Below are 27,586 nucleotides of genomic sequence, written 5' to 3' on the forward strand. Positions count from 1 at the left end.
TGCTATGGTGGGCAATGGAAATTGAGCTGCAGCTCCCAGTCAGCAACACAATTATGAGGAAAATATAAAATACCCTAGTCCATACTATGTTGCTAAGCAAACATGTTTGATAGGTTTGGTGTATTCAATGCATTTTATGGTGTTTTTCAAATTAAGATGAGTTTACCAAGATGTAGTTCCACTGTCAGTTGAGGAGCATGTGTCTACCTGCCTATATGTTTCTTTAAACTTTCACTAATAGATTATAAAATTTAAATTTTTCAGCATAGTTTTGGGGAAAGATCACACATTTTACCCATTTTTAAAAAATCTTAACACTTGGATTAAATCCTGGCTCTACCACTGGCTATCTGTGTGACCTTGAATAAGATATATATATATATATATATATATATACCTTATTCTATATATATATACAATATATATATTCAATATATATTCAATATATATGTATGTATGTGTGTGTATATATATATATATATATATATATATATATATATATATATATATATTGCAGTACTGGGGATGGCATTCTACCTCTGAGCTACACCCCCAGTCCTATATTTATTTTTTGTATTTTTTTGAATCAGGATCTCACTGAGTTGCGAAGGGCCTTGCTAAGTAGCTGAGGCTGTCCAGGAACCTGAGATCCTCTTGTCTCTGCCTCCAGAATGCTGGGATTATAAGCATGCTCCAGCACACCCGGCTCAAGGTATTGATATTTTGATTCTTCATTTTCTTGTTTATTTAATAAGGACAATACCTATTTTAGGGGATTTTGTGAAAATCAAATCAAAGTATGTATGATAAAAGTTCTTTGTTCAATTCACATAAAACACAGCCTAAATATAAGGTATTATAATTTTATAAGGTGAACTATTTTAGGATATGTATAAAATTATATTTTATTTGCCCCATAAATAAAAATTTGGACAGTTCCAAGTTGTATAAAATGTTTCATATTCTGTTGTTCTCTGACACACATTTTTAGTTAGCTACGAAAGGGAAACAAACTTTTTGGTTGGCCCTTCAGATGCTAAGAAAAAGGAAAATTCATTCTGTTTCTTGCTATGTGCCCCAAAATATATTTTCATGGTGAACAACATTGTGGCACACAGCCTATCATTCTAAAAGGCTGAATGATTTACAAATTTTTGTAATAATTAAAAAAATATCTCATTTGAGAGTACAACAGGATTGTGTCTTCTCTTTGTAGTGTTCCCAACAACAGATAAAACTAAATCCAATTCTTCACAAGGAGCAGGTAAAGTACCTTTGTACTAAAAAGGATAACACAAGCCTATATATTTCTGTGTTGTTCATATTACCTTATTGTTCTGCACAATTACACTTGATGTTCACATTTTCAGGATGACTGGATTTTATCAATTCAGGACATAGTTTTCTTTTTAATTACAGAGAGAAGTGTTTTCCCTCACTCTTTTTCTGTGCCTTTGGGATTTAATTTTATCTGTCTAAACATTCTGTTGTTTAGTATATAATTTTCTGATAACAAATGAATCAAGCTAGTATATGACTCTTATGCCTTTTCTTTCCTCTGCCAGTTTTATATTTTTATGAAAACCAGCTGTGTTCCAGGGTAAAATATCCATGGCTACCATTTAAAAGTATGACTCTAATGGTCAGATTTATTATTTCTACCACTACCCTATGGAGTTGATAGAGGACTCTCAAACTTCTGCAACTCCGGAGTAGACAGATAGCAATAAAGCAGACTACACAATAATACTGAAAATAAAATATTCTAAATACATATTTTTGCTTTATCTTAATATTAAAGTACTATCATCAAGCATTCATTCATGCATTCATTCAAAAAATCATGATGGAGGACCTATATATTCCAAGTTTCTAAACTGGGATTTAAGATATAAAACACTTAATGGTGAAAACAAATTTCTTGAGAAAGTACTAAAAATTCTGTTCAGAGACATAGAAACATTTGTGAATCATCATGCACCCATTTTCTAGATCCCCAAAACTTGTACACTTATACTAGGGTACTATCATTGTGGAACCTCTAGAATTCCTAGTAGATTTTTCAGTAATAAAAATAGCTGATTGTTATAGAATGAAGGTAGATGCCCCTTCAAAACTTGTTTGTTGAAACACCAAACCCAACATGATGGTATTTGGAAGTTGGGCCTTTGAGAGATAAGGAGGTTTAGGTGAGGTTGGGATCCCATGACATGAAAGGAAGAAGATTCTATTCTTCTCTCTCTGGTGCCCATTTGAGTATATAGCAAGAAGGCAATGTCTACATGCCAAGAAAGGTATGACTAGGATATGATTCTGGCAGAACATGACCTTGTATTTTCCAACTCTGTTACTTTGACAAATATATTTTGTTGTTTAATTTACCCAGTCTATGGTATGTGGTTATGACCAGCCTGAACTGACTTAGACACTGACACTGTAAAGTGACTGGCCATGTGAAAAGGGCTTTGTCATATGTCTCTACATTTAATTCCAATACCAATATGGTATGGAATGTAATAGGAGACTAATTTTTAGATGAGAAAAATAAAGGGTCAGAGAGATTAAATGACTTGCTAAAGTGCTCACTGCCACTAAGGATCAGACCCAGGACTTCAAAAAGTCTAATTTTATAAGTAATGATGGTGTTATTATATTATCCTTAGGATGAAATGAAGGAAAGTTATTCATATGTGTAACACTAATATAAGTCATTGTTCTTATTATAATCAATGTTATCATTATACTAAAACCAACTATGAGCTGTGTAATATCGATGCCTTCAAAACCCAAAGTATTTTTTTCCTAAACCTATATTCTGTATGTAGACCTAGGTTAAATGGACTGAAATAATTATTAACATGTTTATTAACCACTACAGAAAAGATATTTGATACCAGGTTCTTATCCTTTTCAAGGTGCACAGGTAGGATAAATCACATGTACCGGTAGTCTTCCACTTTAGAGAGAACACTATTGGCATTTGCTGAAGAAACTGATGGACACAGTCAAAGCAACACAGGGTCATGTTGCAGACAATTTACGACAAAGGTAATAGTGTGAAGTCCAAGGCAAGCTCATCAAAGAAGCTACAGCTTCTACCCTGGTCATGATTTACTTGTCCTGGGGGAATCCAACAATCATGTAATTAAGACACTTAAGTAAGTTCCATGGAGGAGCCTAGGTAGGAAAGAACCAACTAGCCTGAACCAACTTGCAAACAATATGAGTGAGCCACTCCAGGAAGGTGTCTTCCAGTGCCTGCCAGTTAAACTTTTACATAACTACAGATTCAATCAAAAATGGACTGCAACCTCACGAAAGAACTCAACCAAGTCACCAATGTTTTGTCCCACATAAACACTGATCTACAGAACCTATGAGAGATAACAAACATTTATTGCTTTTTTTTTGAGGCACTAGGTTTTGCAATGATTGCTTTGCAGCAACAGGTAACTATGTGGACTCTTTTCAGACTACTACAGAATGACCTAGCTCTCCCATTGGCTTGCAGAAAGATCAAAGTATATTAATCTCTCCTATTTATTTCATAAATGCTTTGTTCAAGGTAGGAAAATATAGAGTAGTGGCAAAGAATGTTGTGTTATTTCAAATAATGAATGAGGAAATCTTGGTATAGGAAAAAATGATAGATTCAAAATAATAATCTCTACACTTTTCTACAACCTGAGGAAGCAGAGAACATCTTTTAGCAGCAACCCATGGCCCATATGTAACCTTTTGGTCTAACTTTATCTAAACCACATGATGTCACCAAGGATAAACATTTTTGTGAATGCCTACAGGTACCAATATATAACAGAAAGTCAAATCTTTAGTTGCTATGCCCTATTAGTATGTAAGATAAAAGTGCTAGCTTATGAAAATCTGGAATCTCCTCTTGTGGAATCTTTTCTTCTTTTTCTTGTCTTATCAGCTAATTTGGTGTGAGTGTGAATTTTTCTTACATTTATTTTTTTCCATGTGATCTATCATACAGAAAAGAAAAATAATTCTCATTATTGGTTTATTTACTTAATAGTGATATTCATTATGTTTAGTTGTTGAAGTAAATGAGCAGAACTTTTGTTAACTCAAATCTTTCCTTCTAAAAATAATGATAATGAAAACATAAGCAAGTAGTATAAAACAGTATTTATTTTTATGATTGTATCTATATTACTTTAAAAATACATTTTCCTATTACATATAAATTGAACAATTAATGGTTGAGCTGGTTGAGGTGGCACACACCTAAAATTCCAGCTACTTGGAAGACTAAGGCAGGAGAACCACAAGTTCCAGGCAATTCTGGGCAACTAGGCAAGACCCTGTCTCAAAATAAAAAATAAAAAGGGATAGGGATGTGGCTAAGTGGTAAAGCCTATCTGGTTTCAATCCCTAGTACTGTCCCCCCTGATCGTGGCAGATAATTTGGATTTTACATTCTATTCAAGTACATTTTATTATTAATACATTAAGGGAATTAAAATGAGATATTAAAACATAATTATTTTATGATTGCTATTAAGTATTCATTTAACACCTAACTTATAGAAAGAAAAACATATATTTATTCTTTCCATGTAAAACATTTTATACATAAGGTATCATTACTTTGATGACTCTGAAATTCATTAATATTTATATTAAAGATATTTTCTATTTTCCAATGTATATTTTTAGGTACCCCATTAATGGGATACTAATAAAAATTAGAAGGATCATGAGATTAATAAATGAGGAAAACAAGCCAGGCGTGGTGGCGCACGCTTGTAATCCCCATGCTTGGGAGGCAGAACAGGAGGATCGTGCAGGTTTGAAGTCAGCCTCGCTGGCTTAAGAGACCCTGTTTCCAAATATTGAAGTCAACCACTAAGCCAAGCAAGGGAAGGAGGGAATACGGTGGGAATTGGGTAGGGGTTAAATCTGTGATGTATACATGTATGTCCACACAAGTTTTTTTTATCCCAATATGATGTAAGAATATAATGCACCAATAAAAACTTAAAAATAAATAAATAAATAAATAGGTCTGCAAGTGTAGCCCAGAGCCCAGAGGTAGAAAGGTTCCATCCTTAATACCACCAAAAAAAAAAAAAGAGGAAAACACGTGGCATTATAAACCTCACTGTGATGGTTAATTACATGCATCAACATGGCTTGAGTTCCCAGATTTGTGGTCAAGCACCAGTCTATATGTTGCTGTGAAGGTGTTTTCTAGATGTGATCAAAGTTTCAATTGGCAGACTTTCAGTAAATCAAATTACCTTCCATGATGTGGGTGGGCCTCATCCAATCCAATGAATCTTGTGTGAAAAGACTGAAGTACCCCAAAGAAGAAATTTAGTTTCTAGGTTATTATCCTGCCAGTTTGTCTTGCAGAGCTTAAGTTTTGCCAGCCCCAGAAATCATGCCAACCAATACCTTAAAATCAATATCTCTCTCTCCTCTTCTGATCTGGCCATGAGATAATTTGTTTGGCTTCAATATATCAGAGTTCCAATGCGACAGGGTTAGACATGCAGAGATTGAAATCTGCAAAACTGTGAGCCAGAATAAACCTCTCCCTCTCCCCTTCTCTCTCTTGTGGTACTGGGGATTGCATGGAGAATACTCTAAATCTGAGCTATGCCCTCAGCCCTATTTTATTTTTTATTTTGGAACAGAGTCTCACTAAGTTTCAGAAGCTGGCATAGAACCTGCAATCTTCCTGTTTTAGCCTCTTGACTACTGGGATTACAGGTGTGCGCCACTGTGTCCAGCCTCCAGCCCTTTAAAATTTTTTTTTGAAAAGGGTCTCCCTAAGATGGTGAGGGTCTCACTAAGTTGCTGAGGCTAGCCTCAAACCTGAGGTCCCCCATGTTTCACTCTCTCAAGTACTAGGGTTACAGGCATAGGCCACCACAATCAGATGAACAGAAAATTTCTAAGGACAAAAAGAAAATACAGTATTTTAATCCAGTTACCAACAAGAAGGACTTTAGCATATAATATTTGGCTATGAGAACTTGAACCTTCCTGTTTTGCTAAAGGATGTGGGGTACTATGTTATTTATGATGTTTGCAAAGCAAAATTTATTTGATACAAAGATAGTGTATTGTATTTAAATTCTTATTAAAATATCTAATAATGTTCATTCATTCTTTATTCTTACTTCTTTTTTGGGGGGTACTAGGGATTGACTCAGGGGCCTTCTACTCCCAAGATATATTCCCAGTCTTATCTTTATTTTTTACTTTGAAACAGGGTCTCACTAAGTTGCAGAGGGCCTCAATAAGTAGCTGAAGCTGGCTATGAACCTGCAATTCTCTTGTTTCAGCCTCCCTCCCTAATACTGGGAGTACAAGTGTATACCACAATGCCTGGCTCTTTATTTTTACTTCTGAAAAATGTTTGTAAAGTAACTTATACTTATCAAAAGTAAAATGTAGAAGGGGTTATTAGACAGCGAATGATAATGTCTACTTTGCCTGGTACAGTGAGGGTTGCATCAGAAACCTTATCTTCACAAACACAATATTCTTTAGACCTCAGATAAATTATTTATACTTTCTTATTTTATTCTAAGATATAATAAGAATCAGAAGGATCTTCTGTTATTTAATGGCTGTATAGTACTAAATATTGAAAAAGAATCAATGTAACACCTATGAATTCATTCTTCAATGTGTTTGTTTAAATGCACCCATATTGCAAGTTGGCACTGGGAAGATTAGAGCTGCCTCTTCTTATTTTCCCAAAATGTAAAGTGACTTTTAGGCTACGTCTTAGGACCATTTTTCTTTTCACCTGGGACCCTATCTGTGCAAACCATCTATTCCAGGTAACTTCCAAATTGGTATCTAGAAGTAACTTTGCTCCTGACATCTCACCTTGTATTTTCAAGTTTCTTTAACATCTCATTATTATATTGTGGTCATTTAGCTGTTTTACATTATTTTACGTTCCACAATCAACCCCTTATCCTGTATCTTTCGAGTTATAACACTATCATCTTCCAAAGCCCTCAATCTCAGCCTCTTAGATGGAAGCCTGTCTTAGCTCTTAATTCCATATATGTAATCAATGTAAAAAATCCTGTACTTTCTCTGTACTATATATATATCATAATTTCAGTTCCTTCTTTTCACTGCACTGCCACTGTTCCAATTGGGGGTCTCTTGCCTTCTTTCTCATATCACTGACTCCATTTACTTCATATTTTCCAACACACACACAAATACACACTCCCACCTCTATAAATTCATCTGCCACACCATTACTAATATAGGTCTAATTGTGTATTATATTATCCCTTCCTGAAGTCACCTTCCCTCTCCTGCTCTCTTTGGCATCTCAAAGACTTATTCATAACCAGATCAAATTTAACCTCTTCTTGGAAGCATTCCAGGAACCCTTCATTCAGACCCATTCTCCCACTACTTGGTAACTCTCAAAAATCTATAATACTGTTCTACTGAAGTGCTTGTCTTAATATCCACATTTTATTGTAAGGTCTTTTAAGACAAAGTCTGAATCTTATTCCTGCCTGTAACCCCTCCATCACCTCTGATATTAACTGGCACAAAGTAAGCACTGGAAAGTTTGTTGAAATGAACTGAACTCTTTGGTTGCCAGTGGTATCCTGGTGGATGTAAATTTTGAAAGCTGCTTGTAGCTAGAACAGGTTGACAGCAGGTGCTATATGTCAAAAGAAGGAAATTTACATGGTTGACTCCACTTCTTCTAAAATAAGCAACTCTCGAAGAGACAATACCTGAGAGGAAGATATTGGCTGGCATTTCATTAGCAATAGAGATTTCATAAAAATGTGGAGGAAAACACAGCCCTTTTATTTTGCCATGAAAGGTTTCATGCATTTGGTTGCAGCAGTGAATGATGGGTTGACAAAGCTGCTATAAAACTGTCAGTTAATTCAAAAATTCCGTGAGAGTATTTTTATTCTCATGCAGCAGAACTGTCTCCTTTCTACAGCCCTATATACCAGTTCTTTAAGCAATACAATGTGAATTCCTTTTCTTAAAATTTGTAAGATGTCACCAAATTTCTCAAAGAACTAGACTGATTGGAAAAACACCTTAGCTGAAAAAAATGATTCCAAAAGAAACAACTCTTTCTTTAGACTTGGCATTCTGTTTCAGAAGTTCTCTTGGCTTAGTTGATAAAAGGGCCATATAAAACACTTTTCATATTCTCCCATCTCCAGTTCCTCTGAACCAAATTAATTTCATCATAAAAGGATAGATCATTTAATGAAAATCTATGATGTGCAATGTATTTACATGAGAAACAGCACATAATTGATTCTTTATAATCATCCTTCCAGATTAAGTACAGCTATTAGCCCCATATGACAGATGAGAGAACCGTGGCTAAGCCCATGTAACAAAGCTAATATATCATTGGGGTTGTCTAGCCTGTACATATACAACACATGTAAGAGACGATCTTATAATTAGACATGGAAATACATAGAAGTCAAAAGTATAAATAAGATCAACAATAATTGTAATCAGATTACAATAACCTGAGTTTAACCCTAATATATAGTTTTCCAGTCAATATGCTATTCCTATTTTTTTGACTAACTCCTTTTTCTTTTGAGATGTTCAAATAATATAGATATAAGTTCTCTTTAATTCTGTTTCCTGTCTCTAAAATGGACATAGTAATATCCACTCTAAAGTGATATTGAAAATTGAAAATGAAATAACTTACATGAGTTTAATTGCTTACCCAAATAAAGTATTTCTCAAATATCTAATTGTATTTATATATCTTATTCTAACTTTTCCAAAGCAATATTCTCTTTTTAGTCATTTGAATTCTCTTTTTTTGGTGGTAAAGTTATCAAAGAGCAACCAAAAAACTCATTAAATGCTTTCTCACTAAGGTTTCAAACCACTCAAATAGATTATAATTAAAATAACTAGAGCCACCAGCCATTGAGCTTTTATTATGGCTCTAATCTAAATGCTCTACATGTGTTATCTCAACTAATTCTCTCAACCCTTGAGGTAGAGAGATCCGATTAGTTTACTGAGGTTACTTCCTTGTTCAAGATCACAAAGCGAAGTCCAGGCAGCCTGCCCCTAAACCCTGTATGTATTATTGCTATATATCTTTAAAATGGTAGTAGAGTGGGTTATAGAGGGAAAAGCTATAGATGCAAGGTTCTCAAATACAAATGTCACAGGATTCACATTTGCTAATACTTGTAAAATAGGCAGAGTAATAAAATAAAGCAGTTCTGTCTTTCCATCCCCTCCTTACTAGTATGCAAGGCATTGTGGTATTATGTCTTTGTAGTGTTAATGGACATGAACAATAGTTTTGCATAATCCAGATACCTCCATAAAAGCAAATTTAAATCCTTATTTTATCTGCCTTTAGTCCCATGACCCAGACCTTTTATAAAAGAATATAATCAGGAATCATTGACAGCCAAAAAACTGAAAAAGAAAATTTGAACATCAGAAAACATCAAGGAGAATTTCTCATTTGAACTCATTAAGAATGAAATTTATCATCTCACCTAGGTTATAATGTGATTTCAATCAATATAATTATCTCAAAATAATAGATATCATGAAAATAGTTTTACATAGCAAAAAAATGTTGGTATTTTACAGACTGAATTATTTGAGATTTAGCATGAATATTACTAGAAGAGAAGAACAGCTTTTTCACTGGACTTTTCTATTGATAGAATGTAATAACTATAGGTTTCCCAAACTGTGCAAAGTTATGAACTGGGATTTACCAAGGAGGAAAAAATGTTTCAATATAGTATTATACACATATTAAATATTTTTCTTTATTTAGTAGATTCCATTTCAAGTATTTCTAGAAGTTACAGTGCAATAAAAAAGATAAAAAATTGTCAAATGGGAAAATACAATTTTATGAACAAGTATTTTACTTCTGCCCTTTCCTTGAAAACCACATCTATAGTAATAAAAATTCTGTTTTGAACACCACTGAAACTAAGTGTATTGAATTTCCATCCCATTTCATAGATTTCAAATGGGGAGATAAATTGAAGCACAGCAGGGATGGAAATGACATTGTTTAGATAAAAATATCTTATCAGAATTATTCTAGTACCAGCATTAAAGACTTCAGGCATTCTTGGAACTAAGATTCTGGCCTAGACCTTTAATAAAAAAAACAACTTGATATGTTTCAACAGCACTTTCTTTTAAAAATTCTTTTTTGGACCATTTAGATTAGAAATTTTCCATTATGCTGCAGATATTTATAAAGATATCATTCCTAAAAGACAAGAGCTTAGAAAACAATTATTCAAATCACTGATCTTACCAGAGAAATACATACTTACCCTCTGTTGATGCAACTGCAGTTTATATCGTGAAAAAAGTCAATGCAATGTAAGAAAGGGATTCCAAATAATAATGGAAAATGTTTAGACAATGTTGACCAGATACTTTAAAATATATCAGTGCCATTTTCCTCTTAGAGAGCCATTTTTTAATCTTATTAGTAAGATAAAAAATGGCTCTCTATATAGTATGTTCAGATTTATATGAACATCTTTACTAAATTTTTATATTTTAACAAAAAATAGATCAGTTACCCATATAATTGGAATCCGGTTTCTTGTTGAGTAAATCAGTCATTAAGATTCACGTTTTTGAGCTAGTGTGTTGTATGTAATCTGGTAGAGAACCCTCATCATTACAGTTTTGAGGAGAAACAGTCTGATACATCAACTCAACAGTTATCTATGTTTGACATTTCAGGGCAACTTTCCTCTTGCCATGCTGAATAGAAAAATGGCATCCTATGACTTACATATACCCAAAGAAAATAAATGTATTCTTCCTAGTCCAAATTAGCTGTGGAAGTGATTGACTAATTTCTTAACAAGTCTGTTTCTCTTATTCCTGGGTTCAACACTGGATAATATTTTTTCTATTCCTTGGCTGCTAGATGTGGCCATGTGACAGCCACAGACTATGAACAAAATTAATGTACAGCACTTCTAGGCCTCTTATGAGTAACACTCAATCCTCTTCTACTCATTAAATGTATATGAATGATGTTCTGGATAAAAATAATGGAAGGAGCATGGGTCCTGGGATGACTTCATCCTAGAGGGCTATTTACTTTGGAGTGTGCCAGAGTAAAAGTAAACTTCTACTGTAGGAAACTATTGAGATTTGGAAGCTCATGTGCTATTGTGGCTAGTATCACTCTAACATATTAACATACATCCACATTCATTGTTTTAGCAACAGTAAAGAATTTTCAAAACTGAGAATAGCTCATTTTAGTTAACAACCACTATAATTGAATGAGGAGCTGTCTTTAGGAAGTGAATCAAAATACACAAATTGCAGACCAAAAAAAAAAGAATTAGTTCTAGTTATTAGGGTGATTAAGATAAGCAACAAAATACTGAAAGAAATAGACTTTCAAACAAAGAGACTTTTGTAAATTATCAGCTCTGTTCCTTGCTTGTTTTGTAAGCATGAACATTTTTATTAGCTGTTTTTAGAACCTGTTTACTATTCTATAAAATGGGCTCATGTGATTCTGTGAAGATATCTCTCTTTCTCTCTCTCTCCCTCCCTCCCTTCTCTTGTTCACTCACACATGAAAACACACACACATACACACACAGACACACCATCCAATACTTATGAGATACTCGATAAACAGCAGCTATTATGACTAAGTATTTACCTAATATGTACAGATGTGACTAATACTATTTTTCAGATATCTAACTTTTTACTCTGGCTATGTTTTCCTCTCCCCCAACATATTGGCAGCCATTTCCTCCATTTCTTTTGTGAAGGGTTAATACAACAGAATGTAAATTGAAAAGATTATATATATATATATAGTTTCAAAAGCCTGAGACATGTAATAAGAAGGAATAAAAACAAAAAATGCTTAGAGGAAGCTCTAGAAAAGATTCATATGGTTGTGGGAAGGAAAATGAGGGGAAATTGTGGGCAAAGCAAGGCAATACAAAGTGCTAGTTGTAAGGTAAGGCATGAGGAAGAAAGATAAAAACACAGGGGATCCCAGATAACTGATAGCAGAAGTAACGGGCCTTATTTCTGATGTGAGCCTCTAGAGAAATTGGATGGGGAGTAATTTCCTATATCCCTTTTTCACTCTTTCTCCTTGACCTCATACACAATTAGTGATACCACTTGCAATAACCCCAAATCACTCTGAGTAGAGAGGGAAAGGTCTGTGCAATGTCTAGGCAGATGGATCTTATGCAGCTTCCCACTCACCCCAGTATGGTACAGTCACTTCTGATATTACACAATGGGGACCATCAAAGTAGCAGAGAGCCATCCAGATCCACAAGTGCTACTGCCGACAGGAATGAAAGATGTGCCAGGAAGCGACTGATTGTTTAGCCTAACAACCAAGAATAGGAGGGAAAGACTGACATCTCTGTGGCTGCCAGCCCGGAGAGATGACAACTAGGGAGCCAATGTTCTGCCAGTCTATGCTCGCCATGCCGTGCCTTGCAACTATATTAGCCACAAATTGGTGAAAATTCTATTTCTTCTATATGATGGAATTAGGTTTAGTAACTGAAAGGTAGCATTATGGACTGAAAATCTTATCCAGTGTAAAACTTATTACTTGCAGTTATATCATAATATTTTTAAATGATTGGGATATATTAACTAAATTGTTAACTGAATTTACTTTGTGCTCCTTGCCTTCTGTTTCCCATACTTGTTAAAAGACTTACTTCGATCAGTGATGATTGTTCTAGCCTCTTGATTGCTGGTTTTGTTTTTCAAGTTCTGGGCAGCAGTAATGAGTTCTTCCAACTGGGGGCGCCTCTGTTCCATATCCTGTAGTGTGGTCTGAAAGAACAAAGAGCACTTAATATTGGGGTTCTCCAGCATTATTTCTTTTATGTAATACAAAGTACAGTGCAATTTGTAAACCAAAGAAAACACTTTTATAAATAAGATGTTATTGGATATAAATCTCTATTATGTAAGGGTTTGTAGAAAATAGTTGAACAAGAAACATGATTTTGGGGTGTGTGTGTGTGTGTATTTTACTGGGGGTTGAACCCACAGGCTCTTTATCTCCGAGCTATACCTCCAGCCCTGTTTAAAAAAATTATTTTGAAACAGGGTCTTGCTAGGTGGCTGAGGCTCTCATTAAGTTGTTGAGGCTAGTCTTGAAACTGCTATCCTCCTGTCTTCCTGTTATCCTGCTATCCTGTCTTCCAAGCTATCCTGTCTTCCTGCTATCCTGTATTCCAAGTAGTGGGCTTACAGGCATGCACCACCATACCTGTCTTTAATAAAAAATATTGATTATAGATTTGTTTTACTATTGTATAGCTTAGGTGGAGTAATTTCAGAGAAAGTACCTACATTCACTTAATCCATTATATAAGAGATGTAATTATGAATTATGTCAATGTATTGAAAGATAGTTACTTTACATTCATAATCTTTCTGTCTGGTGTCCAAAATTAAAGTATATATGTATTTCAGAAACAGAAAAGGCACGGAAGTGATTTATGGGATACGACTTATTTATCTTCTTTGTACCTAAGGTTCCTCAGATATAAAATGAAAAATGGTGAAGTAGCTGAACTAAATCATTCCTTTTTCAAAGTTGCTTGACCATATGAATTAAAAATGTCTCTGCCCTACCTTAAGATTAATTAATTAGTAGTAGGGTTAAGTGCAGAGGATTTGTGTTTTTAATAATTTCCTTTATTGACTTTTATGATTAGGCAAGTTTGGAGAGCATTAGAATAGACGTTAGTATATTCTTTTCTAGTATAAATGACTTTGGTTTTACAACGCCTTGGATAAAAACATCAAATAGAATGAAGCTAACAACTTATAAATTTATAGGTATCTATGTTAATTATTAAGAAATACCTCTGTCGTTCAAACATCCATCAATTGTTTCTGTAATCTTAGACTCCCTACACAAAGGGCCAAAATCCCGGAGACGTTTACCAAAAAACTTGTGAAAAATAATATGTCTGCCTTATTTTGGCTCTAAAACGGAGTAAATTTCATTCCCATTAGGGAAAGTAAAATTAACATTTACTCTTAGTTTAGAACTACTTATGTGATAGATGTTGATATATATTTACTCTTATAATAACTATACTGGTAATCATGTGGAAAGTTCTGTCTGGTTTGAAATATGCTGCTCTTTCTACTATTACATGAAGATGATTAAAGTAAAGAGATAAAATGCAGTAGATAGTAATATTTATGAAACTCCATCATCTACTATGCCCTTTGACTCCAACTGGTTTTCTCATTTTTTTTATAAAAAGGCCAATTATTTTTTTACCATTCTGTAGTATTTCTTGTTGTGAGGAGGTAAGGGGATAGGCTATGCAATTTAACCTCAATTGCTTTGGGTAATATTAAAACAATAGAAAAACTCACCTAAATAGTATGTATCTATTTGGAGTATTTTTCTCTCTATGTATTAAAAAATTGGAGGGGCTAACTTTTAACAAATTTTCTGCATTTGTAAGCTGTGATTGCTCAGAAGAAAAATCCAATTTTCAGGTTTCTAACTTTTATGGTTTCTTTACATAAAAGTGTGTTTGAAATATGGAACAAATTGCCAAAGACAGCTATTGAAGTAAGTAGCATAAGTAAGTTGAAGAGTACTGAACAAATTTTCAAGTAGGAAGTATACAGTAGCAGATAGATTTTATGAAATAAGATGTTTTCCAGGGTTAGAATGTTAAACTCTGGTCATCTGTGACACAGCAAGCTGAAAAATTGCTTTGGAACTGTCTACTTTTAAATGTTTGAATGCATTCAATAGATTTTTTTTTACACTGACTTATCCAGAAACCTCACATAAAGTCATAGCTCTCTCTTAAATTTAATAAAGATCTTTAAATATACATAACTATCAAGGTATATAAATTCATTTTTTATTTACTCACGTTAATAAATATTTTTCAAGTCCTAGGTGCTCTTTTAGGTACCATAGATGTGGTATTGAAAATATATATTGAATATGTTATACTACCCAAATGGTAAACTGCTTAATGCTTGAAAATTTTTACGTAACATATATTATCTTTATTGGAGTACTTTTACTGGATTCAATGTTAATTCTCTTCTAGATATTTTATTCCAGGTTTGCTGTAACTTTTTTCTTTTTTTTCGGATTTCCAAGTTCATTTGAGAAGTATGTTGCAAAAGTAACTCAATCAACTTTAACCGGAAACTTCCCAGATTCTAAATTAAACCTGACCACAATGAAAAGCTTTTACTACTGAAATTAGCAAGCATGTCAATTTAGACTTAAAAACAAGCCATTTTCCTCTCTAATGAACAAAATAGGTTTCAGAGTATTGTGAAACCTGTTCTCTAGTTGGGTGAGTCTCTAATTCTGCTGACAGACATATGCGATGTAAGCACCTGAGGAGATTATTAACGACATCCTTTGGAGCAGCCTCCATGAAAGGAGATTCACAATTGCAATACAACTATGCACTTTGAAGTATTCTAAACCAAATTGCAGCACTTTATCACATTCATTGCTCAACACATGTAAGCACTAAAAAAACAAACTCAAACATGGTAATTTATTTTGCTGCGAAATTTATCAGATACTAGTATGCTCTTTACTTCATGATTTCTCTGTACAGCAAAATGGGAATTTTCGCCTTTAGCTTCCCTTCTTAGAAACAAAGGAAAAGGTTTGAAGACAGCTTATACTTAAGATATTTTTAATTAAGACAGGATAAAAATAGTAACTCTTTCTCGATAATGAGCAGAACATACACATACAGCGAGAATAAATATACTTTTCTTTAGTTCCCATTTCATTGTATCCTATTTATTTGATCATTTCTTTGACTTGACATCTTAGATTTATGATTCCACAACTTCTCAAACACAGTGATAATCATCTCTATTTTATGGAGCTCTCCAGACATGAGAGAAACCTTAATCAATAATCAAACTACCCACCTCCAAGATATCTATCTTTGAAATGCTGGGCTGGGGGATAGAGTTCAAGGGAAGCGCACTTACCTAGCATGAATAAGGCCCCACGTTTAAGTCCCAACATTGCAAACAATTTTGTCCTCTGTCCTCAGTCTGCTGCTCCTACAGGATACTACTTTCAAATGAACAGGTCCTATACTGTCTTCATCCTCATATGAATTTTGGTGGTCTTTTAAAATCTAATTTCCTCATTCCAGTTTTAGTAATATTTAATAAATATACTACTAAATGTGCTTATTTATTTCTGATATGAGCTCAGACATTACACAAATAACTTCCAGGAACGAAACTAAAGCCATTACATGCTTAACAACACTTAAGCATGATAATTGCATCTACAGGTATTCTATCATTCTGGAAGAAAACACAGGAAAAAGGAGGAATCGATGCTATTTCTAAGGAATCATCAGCTAACTACTGAGCTTTACTATAAACAGCTTACCCCTTGGAGATGAGAATTCATCATGGATTCCACTAGCTGAGCAAAAAAGGAGGGAAAAAAATCTTCAAATACAAAGTGAATCAGAAGTCTTTAATCCTACTAAATCCCTCCTGGGTTAGGGGAAGTGATTATAAATAGCAACCCTACGAAAAAAGGAGTTAAACAGTGAAACTATACATACTATAAGTAGGTCACTTTATGCTCTTAGACAAAAATTACAATTTATGTGGTATTCATTAAAGTAGAATTCTTATTTAAATAAGACTCAAATAGAAAACTCTCTATGCTGAGTTGAGTAATTTTTCTACATTAAGAGAACACTTTAGCCAAACGTTTTATATTTGAAAATATTTTCTATAAACCATTTTTTAAAAAATCAATATTTTTCACATAGTTCCAATTAAAACAAAGATACATGGTGATGGTCAACTGTTTTCAGAAAAAATATGCATTAAGCTTCAATGAGTAATGTTGAACTGAACACTTTTGTTTACAGCCTTAAAAATAGCATTAAAGATTGGCAAGGTAAAATAGTTAATAGAACATTTTCATGTATGGATAAAGAATAAACATTTAAGTCATGTAGGTATGAAATTGCAGCTTTTCTAGTAATTGAAAGGGTTTTACCTCTGAGGATGCTAATCATCTGTCTAGCTTTCAAGTGCCTTACTGAGCACCTCCATTCTGGCTTCTAGTCTTGTGTTCAGCTGCCTCCTCAAATAAGCTGGCCAAATCCAAAGTAGTATTTATTGCCCTCTACTTCCTCACTTCTCATTTACATTTTAAACTGACTTGGCTCTTTTCCTACTTGGCGTAGCTTCCCGAGTTTTTCTCTTAATATTCAACCATAGCATCCATTAGTTGTTTACTTTCTAATTGTGATTATCCTTTTGTTCTTTATTCATTAAAGACAGATTTTCTTTAAAAATTTAGTTTTATACAGTTTCAAAGTTATGGAATATTTTCAAGAATGGTAGAAAAACTCCCATGTATCCTTCACCCCGAGTGAGCAATTATAATCATTCAGGATACTTTACTTATCATTTGTTATTTTTTTAGTGTCTCTTTCTCACTGTTTAATAATATTTGTACATATATTTTATATGATACATTTGAAAATAATTTGCAAGTGCCAGTATTTATTTCTTAAGAGTAAAGTCATTTTTTATACAACCTCAACTTGAGTTCGAAGTCAGGAAATTGAATATGACTTTAGTATCATAATCTATCCACACTCTTTAGTCTAACAATTATCTCATTAATGGCCTTTATAGCTACATTTTCATTTCCTGGACTAAGTTAATGCATTGCATTTAGTTGCTACATTCCTTTAGGTCTGTCTGTCTGTCTGTCTGTCTGTCTGTCTGTCTGTCTCTCTCTCTCTCTCTCTCTCTTCCCAATGATACTGGGGATTGAACCCAGGGGTGTTCTACCCCTGAGATACAGCCCCCAGATTTTTTTTGTACTGGGGATTGATCCTAGAGGCATTCTACCTCCAAAATATATGCCCAGCTTAATTTTTATTTAAAAACAGAGTCTCACTAAGGTTGCTGAGAACCTTACTCTATTTCTGAGGCTGGCTTTGAACCTTTGATCTCCCTGTCTCAATCTCTCATGTACTGGGATTACAAGCATGGGCCAACATGCCTAGCCCTTTTCATTTTTTTATTGTGAAACATGGTCTCACTAAAAACAGGGCCTCACTAAATTGCTGATGCTGGCCTCGAACCTGTGATAATCCTGTCTCAAACTCAACTACTGGGATTACAGATGTGCACCACCATGTTTGGTTCTTCTTAGACTTCTGTAATCTGAAATAGTTGTTTTTCTTTTTTTGACCTTTATGACATTACTACCTCTGAATAATAGAAGCCAGATATTTTGCATAATGTCCCCCAATTAGAGTTTCAGCAAATAATTTTTAGTGTTTCTGTTAATGTTAGCTTTTGAGTAGGCACAGGGGATACAGCAATGAAGGAGAAAAATTTCCTTTCTTAAAGAGAAAACAAACTAACAGTGAGAAGAGACAATAAATAAGCAATTACAATAAACTGTGCTGAATATTATAAGAGGGGAATCAGAGAACGCTATTGAAAGTGTATGAGAGATGTCCAACCAATTTTAGGGCTCTTCTGGAGGAATCCAGCTCGAGTTGTCCTTAGCTCTTCCTGCTCTAAATTATGTGAAACAGTTTTAAGTATCTACTGCTAATAGCACTGTGGTGATCATGAGAATGTAAAGACCCTTTTTGGCTGGGACTTAACTGACTGAGGACCCTAGCTGCTCTACATGGAAATCTATCACTGCCCTGCACTGACGCCTCTCTCCCACACACCACTCCTCACCAATGCCAGCATGTGGTGTGGACGCTAAGTCGCAGCCCTTCTTAAGAGACCAGGACTCCTCTGCTGAGTTTGACTCCAAGACTCCCAAACAATTTTGCTTAACCTTCTTTAGAATGGACAACATAGACTTCCATCCAACCTCTCTCTCCATCTCCTTTATTTGGGGTCAGACTCGTGCCCCTATCTAATGACTCTCCTACCTTTCCTGGCTTCCTCCTACTTTTGTTTCACATATATATTTTCTCTGATGCAACACTATTCATGTTTTCCCTTTTTATCCTGTCATGGCACATGTAACCTTATGCCCTAACATGCTCACTTTTGCTCTTTTAGACCCTAAGCCCCTGTCAATTATTCAAATCTATCTCACATGATGATTCCATGATTGTACCATCTGGAACTGTAATTTTCACTTATTGGACATAAGTGACATAGGTCTCATGCATCTCATGAGATAAACCTTTTAAAACTCCATTCATATACTTTAGTATCTTTTAATTACTTCTATTTAGAGGCCACTGCTCCTTTAAGGCATGGGCATTGTTTTCAATGATCTAGGAGTTAAACTGGAGGAAACAATGATTTAGATGCATTAAAATGGTAATTGTGGGGTTTCATTCTACACACGTAGCTTAAGAACCCTAGGAATTAAAGTAAGACACCAGAAACTCTTTATAGATAACAACCACTAGGCTTGCTGGAAGCCACAGTAAAAGGAATATTTGGGCAAGTTTTCAGACTATGGAAGAAAGCAAAGTTAAGACAAAAAAATATTCCAATCACTCTGAGTGAGAATTTTCTTGGATAGGCAGCCTTGAATGATGGTCGGCTTCCTGAGTGCGCAACTTCTACATTTTTTACATGGGGCTCTTTATTAGAAGAGCCTCATGATTGGCTTAATTCTCTGCTTTTACTATCACAAAGTTTTTTTTGCCTATTTTCTTAATAAGAGGACATGAATTTTTATTTTTTGCCCCACAAATTGTATATTTGATCCTGAACTTAGTTATGAGGTTAGTAAAGAATGAGAGTTGTACATCTTGGCTAAAGCACTGGTTAATGGTGGATGAGGAAGAACATATTTGAACATGAATTAAATGGTGTCAATCAAATGCTGCTTGCTGGGTTCCTGTGAATTATTCCAAATTTCTTAAAAGAGTAATCATGAGCTACAAAAGATATGTTTTGGGAGTAAAAATTAATCTGGCCTCGGGAAAAAGATTATACATTGGATTAGACATGGGTTTTGCAATAAACAAATGCCCCATTCAAAGTGGCATGGAGAGACTTTCTTCCTCTAGACCTGAAAAAGTAAGGAGATGGTAGAGTTAGTGGAATGTAAAAAGGAGCTACAGGAAGACTTCTTGACAGGAGCTTGGGCTGTCAGTAAAGGGACCTGATCATCCCGAGCCTCGCTCTCTTTTCACCTGCTAATTTGTTGGTACCTCCCATTGGAAGGACCTTGGTAATAGACAAACAAGGCCACTTGTGGGTCAGCATCCTAGGGTAGAACAAGAAATTAGAGGGTGGTTCAGAGAAAGTATCCTGCAAAAATACTAAAGTGAAAGGTACCAAGTTAACCACTATTAAAAGGAATCAGCTAAGGGTATGGCCACATAATTAGGATTCTCAGGAAAGATCATGAAAGGGATGGCAATACAGCTGGACCTTGGAAGATTTGGATAGGGTATGAGACAGGTTTTATAAAAGGAAAATGAATGAGCTCAGGCCTTGGAATAAAGTCTCAAGTAGGCTGGCTGGGATCTGTGACTCTTTAAAAACAATGGGAAACAAACTTAGGCATAGTGGAAGCACTTTATGGCTGTCTTTCTATTTATTTATTTTTAAATGGCACACGATAATTGTATTATTATTGGCTTTTGATGGGTGCATTGTAATTGTACACAAAAATGAGATTAATAGTGATTATGTTTGTTTGTTTGTTTATTTATTTATTTATTTATTTATTTATTTATTTATTTATTTATGTGGTACGGGGGATGGAACCCAGGAGCATTCTACCTCTGAGCTATAACCCCAGCCCTAATTTTTATTCTTTATTTTGAAACAGGGTCTCACTGACTTGCAGAGGGCCTCACTAAGTAGCTGAGGCTGTCCTCAAACCATGATCCTTCGGTCTCAGCCTTCCGAATGCTGGGATTGTAAGCGTGTGCCACCACGCCCGGCATTGTTTTTTTTTTTTTTTAACTATTTAGACGGTTTGGATTTTATCACAAGGTTAGATAAAGAGCAATAAAGTTTGAAAAAAGTGGAGCTATAGAAGCAAGTTTCTTAGTAATCCAAGGCTTTGCATGTCATGTTCTTTCTGGCTGGGATACCTTCCTAAGTTCTTTTCCCATTCCTGGAATTATAGTAAACAGATACCCATAATAAAAAATGTGCTGTGACCAAATGACTAAATAAAAAAGGGAAGCAGTGATGTGAGAAATGGATCATTATAATTGGAAAGATGTGGAAGTTACCAGAACACATGTTCCTGCTTCATGCAGTGTCTTGAAGTATTATAAAAATGTTACAGATATTTGCATGACTTTAAATATAAAAATGTGGCAGTTATTTAAGAAATGATAAGCTATTCAAACTAAACAAAGAGATAACAGGATAGTCTGAGAAATTTCTCTATTTCTTTGTACAGTGGTCTTGCTATTTGTTGATATTCTTAGGAGTTTAAAGATGTGTGTGTGTGTGTGTGTGTGTGTGTGTGTGTGTGTTACTAGAGATTGAACCCAGTAGCATTCTATCTCCAAGATATAACACTAGCGCTATCTATTTTTCTGAAATAGGGTCTTGTTAATTTGCTGAGGGCCTAAGTTGCTGAGGCTGACCTTGAATTTGCAATCATCCTGTCTCAGCTTCTCAAGTACTGGGACTACAGGAATGTGCCACCACACCCCAATTCTTTTCTGTGTGTGTGTGTGTGTGTGTGTGTGGTACTGGGGATGGAACCCAGGGGCTTTCTACCCCCAGGCTGTATTCCCAGACATATTTTATATTTTATTTGGAAACAAGGTCTCACTAAGTTGCTGAGAGCCTCACTAAGTAGTTGAGGCTGGCTTTGAACCTACTGATCCTCCTGTCTCAGCCTCCCAAGTACTGGGATTACAAGTATGGACCACCATGCCCGGCCCTGTTTTTTTGTTTTGTTTTGGTTTTGTTTGGTTTTGTTTGGTGGTACTGGGGGTGGAACCCAGAGGCTTTCTACCTCCGGGTTATACTCCCAGACCTTTTTTATATTTTATTTGGAAACAGGGTCTCACTAAGTTGCTGAGAGCCTCACTAAGTAGCTGAGGCTGGCTTCGAAACTGAGGGATCCTCCTGTCTCATCCTCTCTAGTGCTGGGATTATAAGCATGCATCACAATGCCTGGCCACACCTGATTCTTAAAAGCTTAAAAACATATCATAAGCCACCAAGTTTGATGCCTACTTTGTAATAGTTATAATGCCAAACTAATCTACTATTATGTATAATTTTTAAAATAAATTCTTCCCCTTTTGTTTTTTTTTGGAAAGACAATTTTTTTTTGAGGTACTGGGGATGGAACCCAGGGACGTTATACCTGCAAGCTACACTTCCAGCCCTAGTTTTTTATTTTTTGTGGAAACTGTGTCTCACGAAGTAGCTGAGGCTAGCCGCAAATCCAGATCCTCCTGTCTCAGCCTCCCAAATGCTGGGATTATAAGCAAGCGCCACCACACCTGGCTGACATTTTCATTTTTAATGAAACTTCATATTTGTAGAAACTTATTTAGTGAACTAGAAGTTAGCTATCAATGAAGTAGATGATATTCTTTTTTGATTTTTGATTTATTTTTAAAAATTTTGTTGGTGCATTATAGTCATACATCTTAATGGGGTACAAGATGGTGCAGATGTACATGCACACATCACCCAATTAGCACTTACACAATTCCCACCCCTCCCTCATGTTTGGTTTAGTGATTGATATTGATAAATTTGATAAAGTATATCATGTGCATTAGGGAATTTCCCTCTTTCCCCCTCCCATCCCCTCAGTTAGGGTGCCTTATTTGCTCATCTATAGTATCTCCTCCTTTGTCTAAAGTTCCTTCTATGGCCCATTTTCTCCCTAGCTTCTGCATATTAGGCAGAGTATCCGATTTCTTATTTTTCGTGACTGACTAATCTCACTTAGCATAATGTCCTCCAGTTCAATCCATTTCCCTGTAAATGACATAATTGTGTTTTTCTTTATGGCTGAGTAAAATTTTTTTTTGGGGGGGTGCTGAGTATGGAACCCAAGGGTCTTCTACCTCTGTGGTACCCTCCCAAACCTATTTTATATTTTATTTGGAAACAGGGTCTCACTAAGTTGCTGAGAGCCCCACTAAGTAGCTGAGGCTGGCTTCGAACCTGCGCAGTCCTCCTGTCTTAGCCTTCCAAGTAATGGGATTACGAGCGTGTGTCACCACGACCACCTTATGGCTGAGTAAAATTCTATTGCATACATACCCCATAGTTTTGTAATCCATTCATCTGTTGATGGACATCTTGGCTGGTTCTATAGTTTGGTAATGGTGAATTGTGCAGCTATGAATATTTCACCTAACTACAACTAGAATGGCAATCATTCAAAATGCAATTGACAAATGCTGGCGAGGATGTGGAGAAGTGGGAACTCTGGGACATTGTTGGTGGGATTGCAAACTAGTGCAGCCACCTTGGAAAACAGTATGGAGAATCCTCAGACGAATGGGAACGAACTTACCATTTGATCCAACAATACCACTCCTGGGTATCTACCCAAAAGAAAGGAGAACAAACTACCGAATTAATGCATGCGTATCTATGTTCATAGCTGCACAATTCTTTCCCCTTTGAAAAAGGTATTAAGATGGTCCTACATGGGATTATGTGTATATATGTAAATATAATGTTGTTAACCTGGACACTCAGTATCAGGAGGGAGGGAAATGAGGAAGCGCGGGGGGGGGAACACCAAGTACTTTGTGAATATACGCCATTGTCAACATGATCCACAGCATGATGTGAGACTATAGTGCAGCAAAAAATGGTTCTTTTCAAGCTATAATGTCACAGGGAAATTAAGGGATTGATTTAATTGATATTTCACAAATCTCTTAATATGAAAAATAAAAACTCAGTGATACAAGTCAGTAAGTAATATGGTCTAAATTGGGGACCATGAAGTATAATTTCAAAGTCAAGAAAAAAAAGAATTTAGGGCTACAATTTTTTGATAATGATTTGCAAATTTTGAAACTGACACAAAGCCTGCTGATATCTTTAGCTATTCAACTTTAGATCTATTAGTTGTTCTACATTGTTCACATTTTTTGAAATTCTTTTTCTATAAATTCAGCATATTGACAAATGATAGTTTGGGGCAGTTTTAAGACCAGTTTTTGTCCTATGCATCACATTTCCAGGCTTTTGATGTTATGACCGAAAAACATAAGTCATACATCATTCCGCCTAACATATATTTTATTTTATTTTTTTGTTATTCTTTTTTTTATTGGTGCACTGTATTCATACATCATAGTGGGATACACACTTTTGTAGACATACATGCACACATTGCCCAGTCAGCCCCCACCCGATCCCCACCCCATTCTCTCCCCATCCCTCCCTCCCATGCTTGGCTTAGTGGTTGACATCTAGTATTATAGCAATTTATCCAAAATTAAAAATGATAATCTCACATAACAGTTTCATTTGTCTGATACCAAGCTTTTGATGACTTAAAGATAACATTTCAATATTTCTTTTTACTTTCTTTCTTACCAGAGAATATTTTTTTTCTATTTTTTTTAGGTGAAACTATCATATATTTATGTATTTATTTTTCAGAAAAAAAATCTATCCTAATATGGATTATGGACTCTAGATACCCAAAATGATCTTAAAAAAGAACAAAGCTAGAAGATATATATTTTCTGATTTCAAACCATATAAAGCTACAATAATTGAAACAGTACTGTAGTACTATTCTAAAGGCAGATATATAAACCATTGGAGTTAAATAAAAGCCTCAAGCTAAATTCTTCCCTATATTGTCAAGTTATTTTTGACAAGGTTTCCACGAACATTTGGTGGTGGAAATAATAATCTTTTAACTAAATATTGTTGAAAAATAATAATTACCTGGAAAAGAATAAAATTGGACCCTTACCTAATCCCATATACAAATATTAACTCAAAATAGATAAAAGACCTAAATATAAATCTTAAGACTATAAACTTTTAGAAGAAAATCTGGGTCATAAAACCTCACAACATTGAAATTGGCAGTGATTTCTTGGTTATGATTTCAATGGCACTGGCAACAGAGGAGTATACAGACTCCCTAAAAAATAAAAAAAAATTGTATATCCAAAGACAATGTAAACAGAGTTAACAGTTACTAATAGAATGGGATAAAATATTTCCAATTGCTATATCTGAAGGTATATTAATATTCCAACTAGAAATCCTAAAAATTAACAACAATAAAGGCAAACAATACCATTTAGAGATAGGTAAAAGACTAACATAAATAATGAATCTCCACAGATAACCAATCTTAATTGTCTGTTGGATGGAAACTCTTGTTTCTCTGGTTCTGGTGTGTGTTACCTATTTCTTCTTTGTAGTTAATCTCTTTGAGTATTTTCTCTAGCGCTGGTTTTGAAGACATAAATTCCTTCAGTTTCTGTTTGTCATGGAAGCTTCTTATTTTTCTATCTAATTTGATAGAAAGTTTTGCTGGGTAGGAAATTTTTGGCTGGAAGTTGTTTTCTTTCAGAGTTTGGAATATGTTACTCCAAGCCCTTCTGGCTCTCATGACTTGGTTTGGGAAGTCTGGAGTGATTCTAATTGGTTTGCCTCTGAATGTCACTTGGCCCTTTGTTTTTGTTGCGTTTAAGATTCTCTGCTTGGCTTCCACATTGGTCATTTTGACAATGATGGGGCGTGGGGATCCTCTTCTCCAATCCTGTCTAGAGGGAGTTCTATAAGTTTCCTGGACCTGTGTATCAACCTCTTGCTTTATTTTGGAAAATTTTCTGCTATTACTTCCTTGAAGAGATTGTTGATCCCTTTGGTTTCACCTTCTTTTCCCTCCTCTATTCCAATTATTCTTAGGTTAGCTCTCTTAAAATGGGCCCACATTTCTTCAATATCAGATTCCTGCTGTCAGATATTTTTTTCTAGATTAGAAACTATGCGTTCATTTTTGGAATGATCATCTTCTAAGAGCGAGATTCTGTTCTCCATGTGTTCTAATCGGTTGTTTGTGCTTTGAATTGAGGCCTTTACTTCATTAATTGCATCCTTTATCTCTTTTTGGCTCTCTCTGAGTTCTTTTCGAAGCACCTCTATTATTTCTACAGTTATTTTCCTGATTTGATCTTCTAGAAATCTCTGATTTTCTGTTTTATCGGGTTCTGATGTTGTGGGGTTGTGGGCATTCATTGCTCCAGTATTATTCCTCTTTCCCATGATTTTGGAAGTTTGTGCCTTCTCTGGCTTCTTCCCTTGGGTCACTATGACTTCCCTTAAAGTGTTCTGGATCTTGAGTCAGTAGTATCTCAGACCCCACTACTCCTTTACTGGGTTGTATCACAGAGTCTCCGACCCAGAGAGTCGATAGAGGCTGCTTTAGACTGTGGGGGGTGCCAGGTTGCACGTTCTCCTATGGTGTGATATCTCTGCCACCGCCCCTCCCCCACTGGGTCAAGTCCCAGGGAGTACAGTACTGGGATTTCTCCTCTGTGGCCCGCAATTTGACTCACTGTTCTTGAGTACACAGATGTAGCTGTACTGGTTTCAGTGAATTCTCTGCTGCTGCCGCCGGTGGCAATATGGCGCCGCTGCTATGCCCTCGGCCGTGAGGCTGGCGTATTTTTTCTTCTCTGGTTTTGAGTTCCACTCTGAATCCCTGCAGCGTGTGCTGAGCTTGGCCACTGGGAGCTTTAGATGTTCTCTGCGCCGAGAAATCCCGCCTGGCTGTTCTGCAGCGGCTCACCTGGCTTGCTGTAGCCGTCCGGTGAACTCACCGCTTCCGCCGGCAGTATGGCGCTGCTTGTGAGGCCGGTGTATCTCCTCTGTGGCTCTGAGCTCTGTTATCAGTCCACTTTTTCTCTGGAGCCTGGTGATTTTTTTGTTTCTCTCATGATGGTGTTTTCTGGCTATGATTTTATGTTTTCTGGCGCTGATTTTGTGGTAATGGAGATTGGTTGTTAGCGGGGCTCTTAAGCCCCGCTTTTCTCGGTCGCCATCTTCCTGGAAGTCATATATTTTAAAGTAAAGGAAAAAGCAAAACTATTTAGCAATATACCTATTTTTGAATAAATACTGTTCAGTTTTCCCAGTATTAATTTCTTGTTTGATCTTGAACAATGTAATTTTGGAATCTTTCTAGCTTTTATTTGATAAAAAGGTATTTTCTTTTCTATTCAGAGAACCCCATAATGCAAACGGATTCATAAGTGAACCAAATTAATAGAGGATAAATTATAATGAGTACTAAAATATAACTGAGTCATTATTTATAATATTTTTTCCTGGTACAGAACACCTTTGATTTTGCATATAGCCGAGCATGGTAGTGCACACCCATAATCTCAGTTCTTGGGAGGCTGAGACAGAAAAAGTAGGATCACAGGATTGAGACCAGCAACTTCGAAAGATTCTTAGGAACCTACTGAGACTCTGTCTCAAAGTAAAAAAAAAAAACTCACCAAAAATAAATAAATAAATACAGACATAAAAAACAAAGTGTCCAAAGCCA

At 35.4% G+C, this 27,586-nt stretch overlaps 1 protein-coding gene across 4 annotated transcripts in view; it reads right to left on the minus strand.

The window, feature by feature from the left end:
• The window catches only part of DMD (dystrophin), a gene marked incomplete at both ends in the record, with an annotated part of 2,101,015 nt that overhangs the window by 663,807 nt on the left and 1,409,622 nt on the right, over positions 1–27,586 (minus strand). For all 4 annotated transcript variants that reach the window (XM_080719244.1, XM_080719243.1, XM_080719246.1 and 1 more), the window contains one exon: positions 12,750–12,867. In XM_080719244.1, coding sequence (XP_080575370.1) covers positions 12,750–12,867 — 118 coding nt within the window. The remainder of the gene's footprint in view (positions 1–12,749; positions 12,868–27,586) is intronic.

Source organism: Muscardinus avellanarius, assembly GCF_963383645.1.
Source record: "Muscardinus avellanarius genome assembly, chromosome: X".
Taxonomy (NCBI): domain Eukaryota; kingdom Metazoa; phylum Chordata; class Mammalia; order Rodentia; family Gliridae; genus Muscardinus; species Muscardinus avellanarius.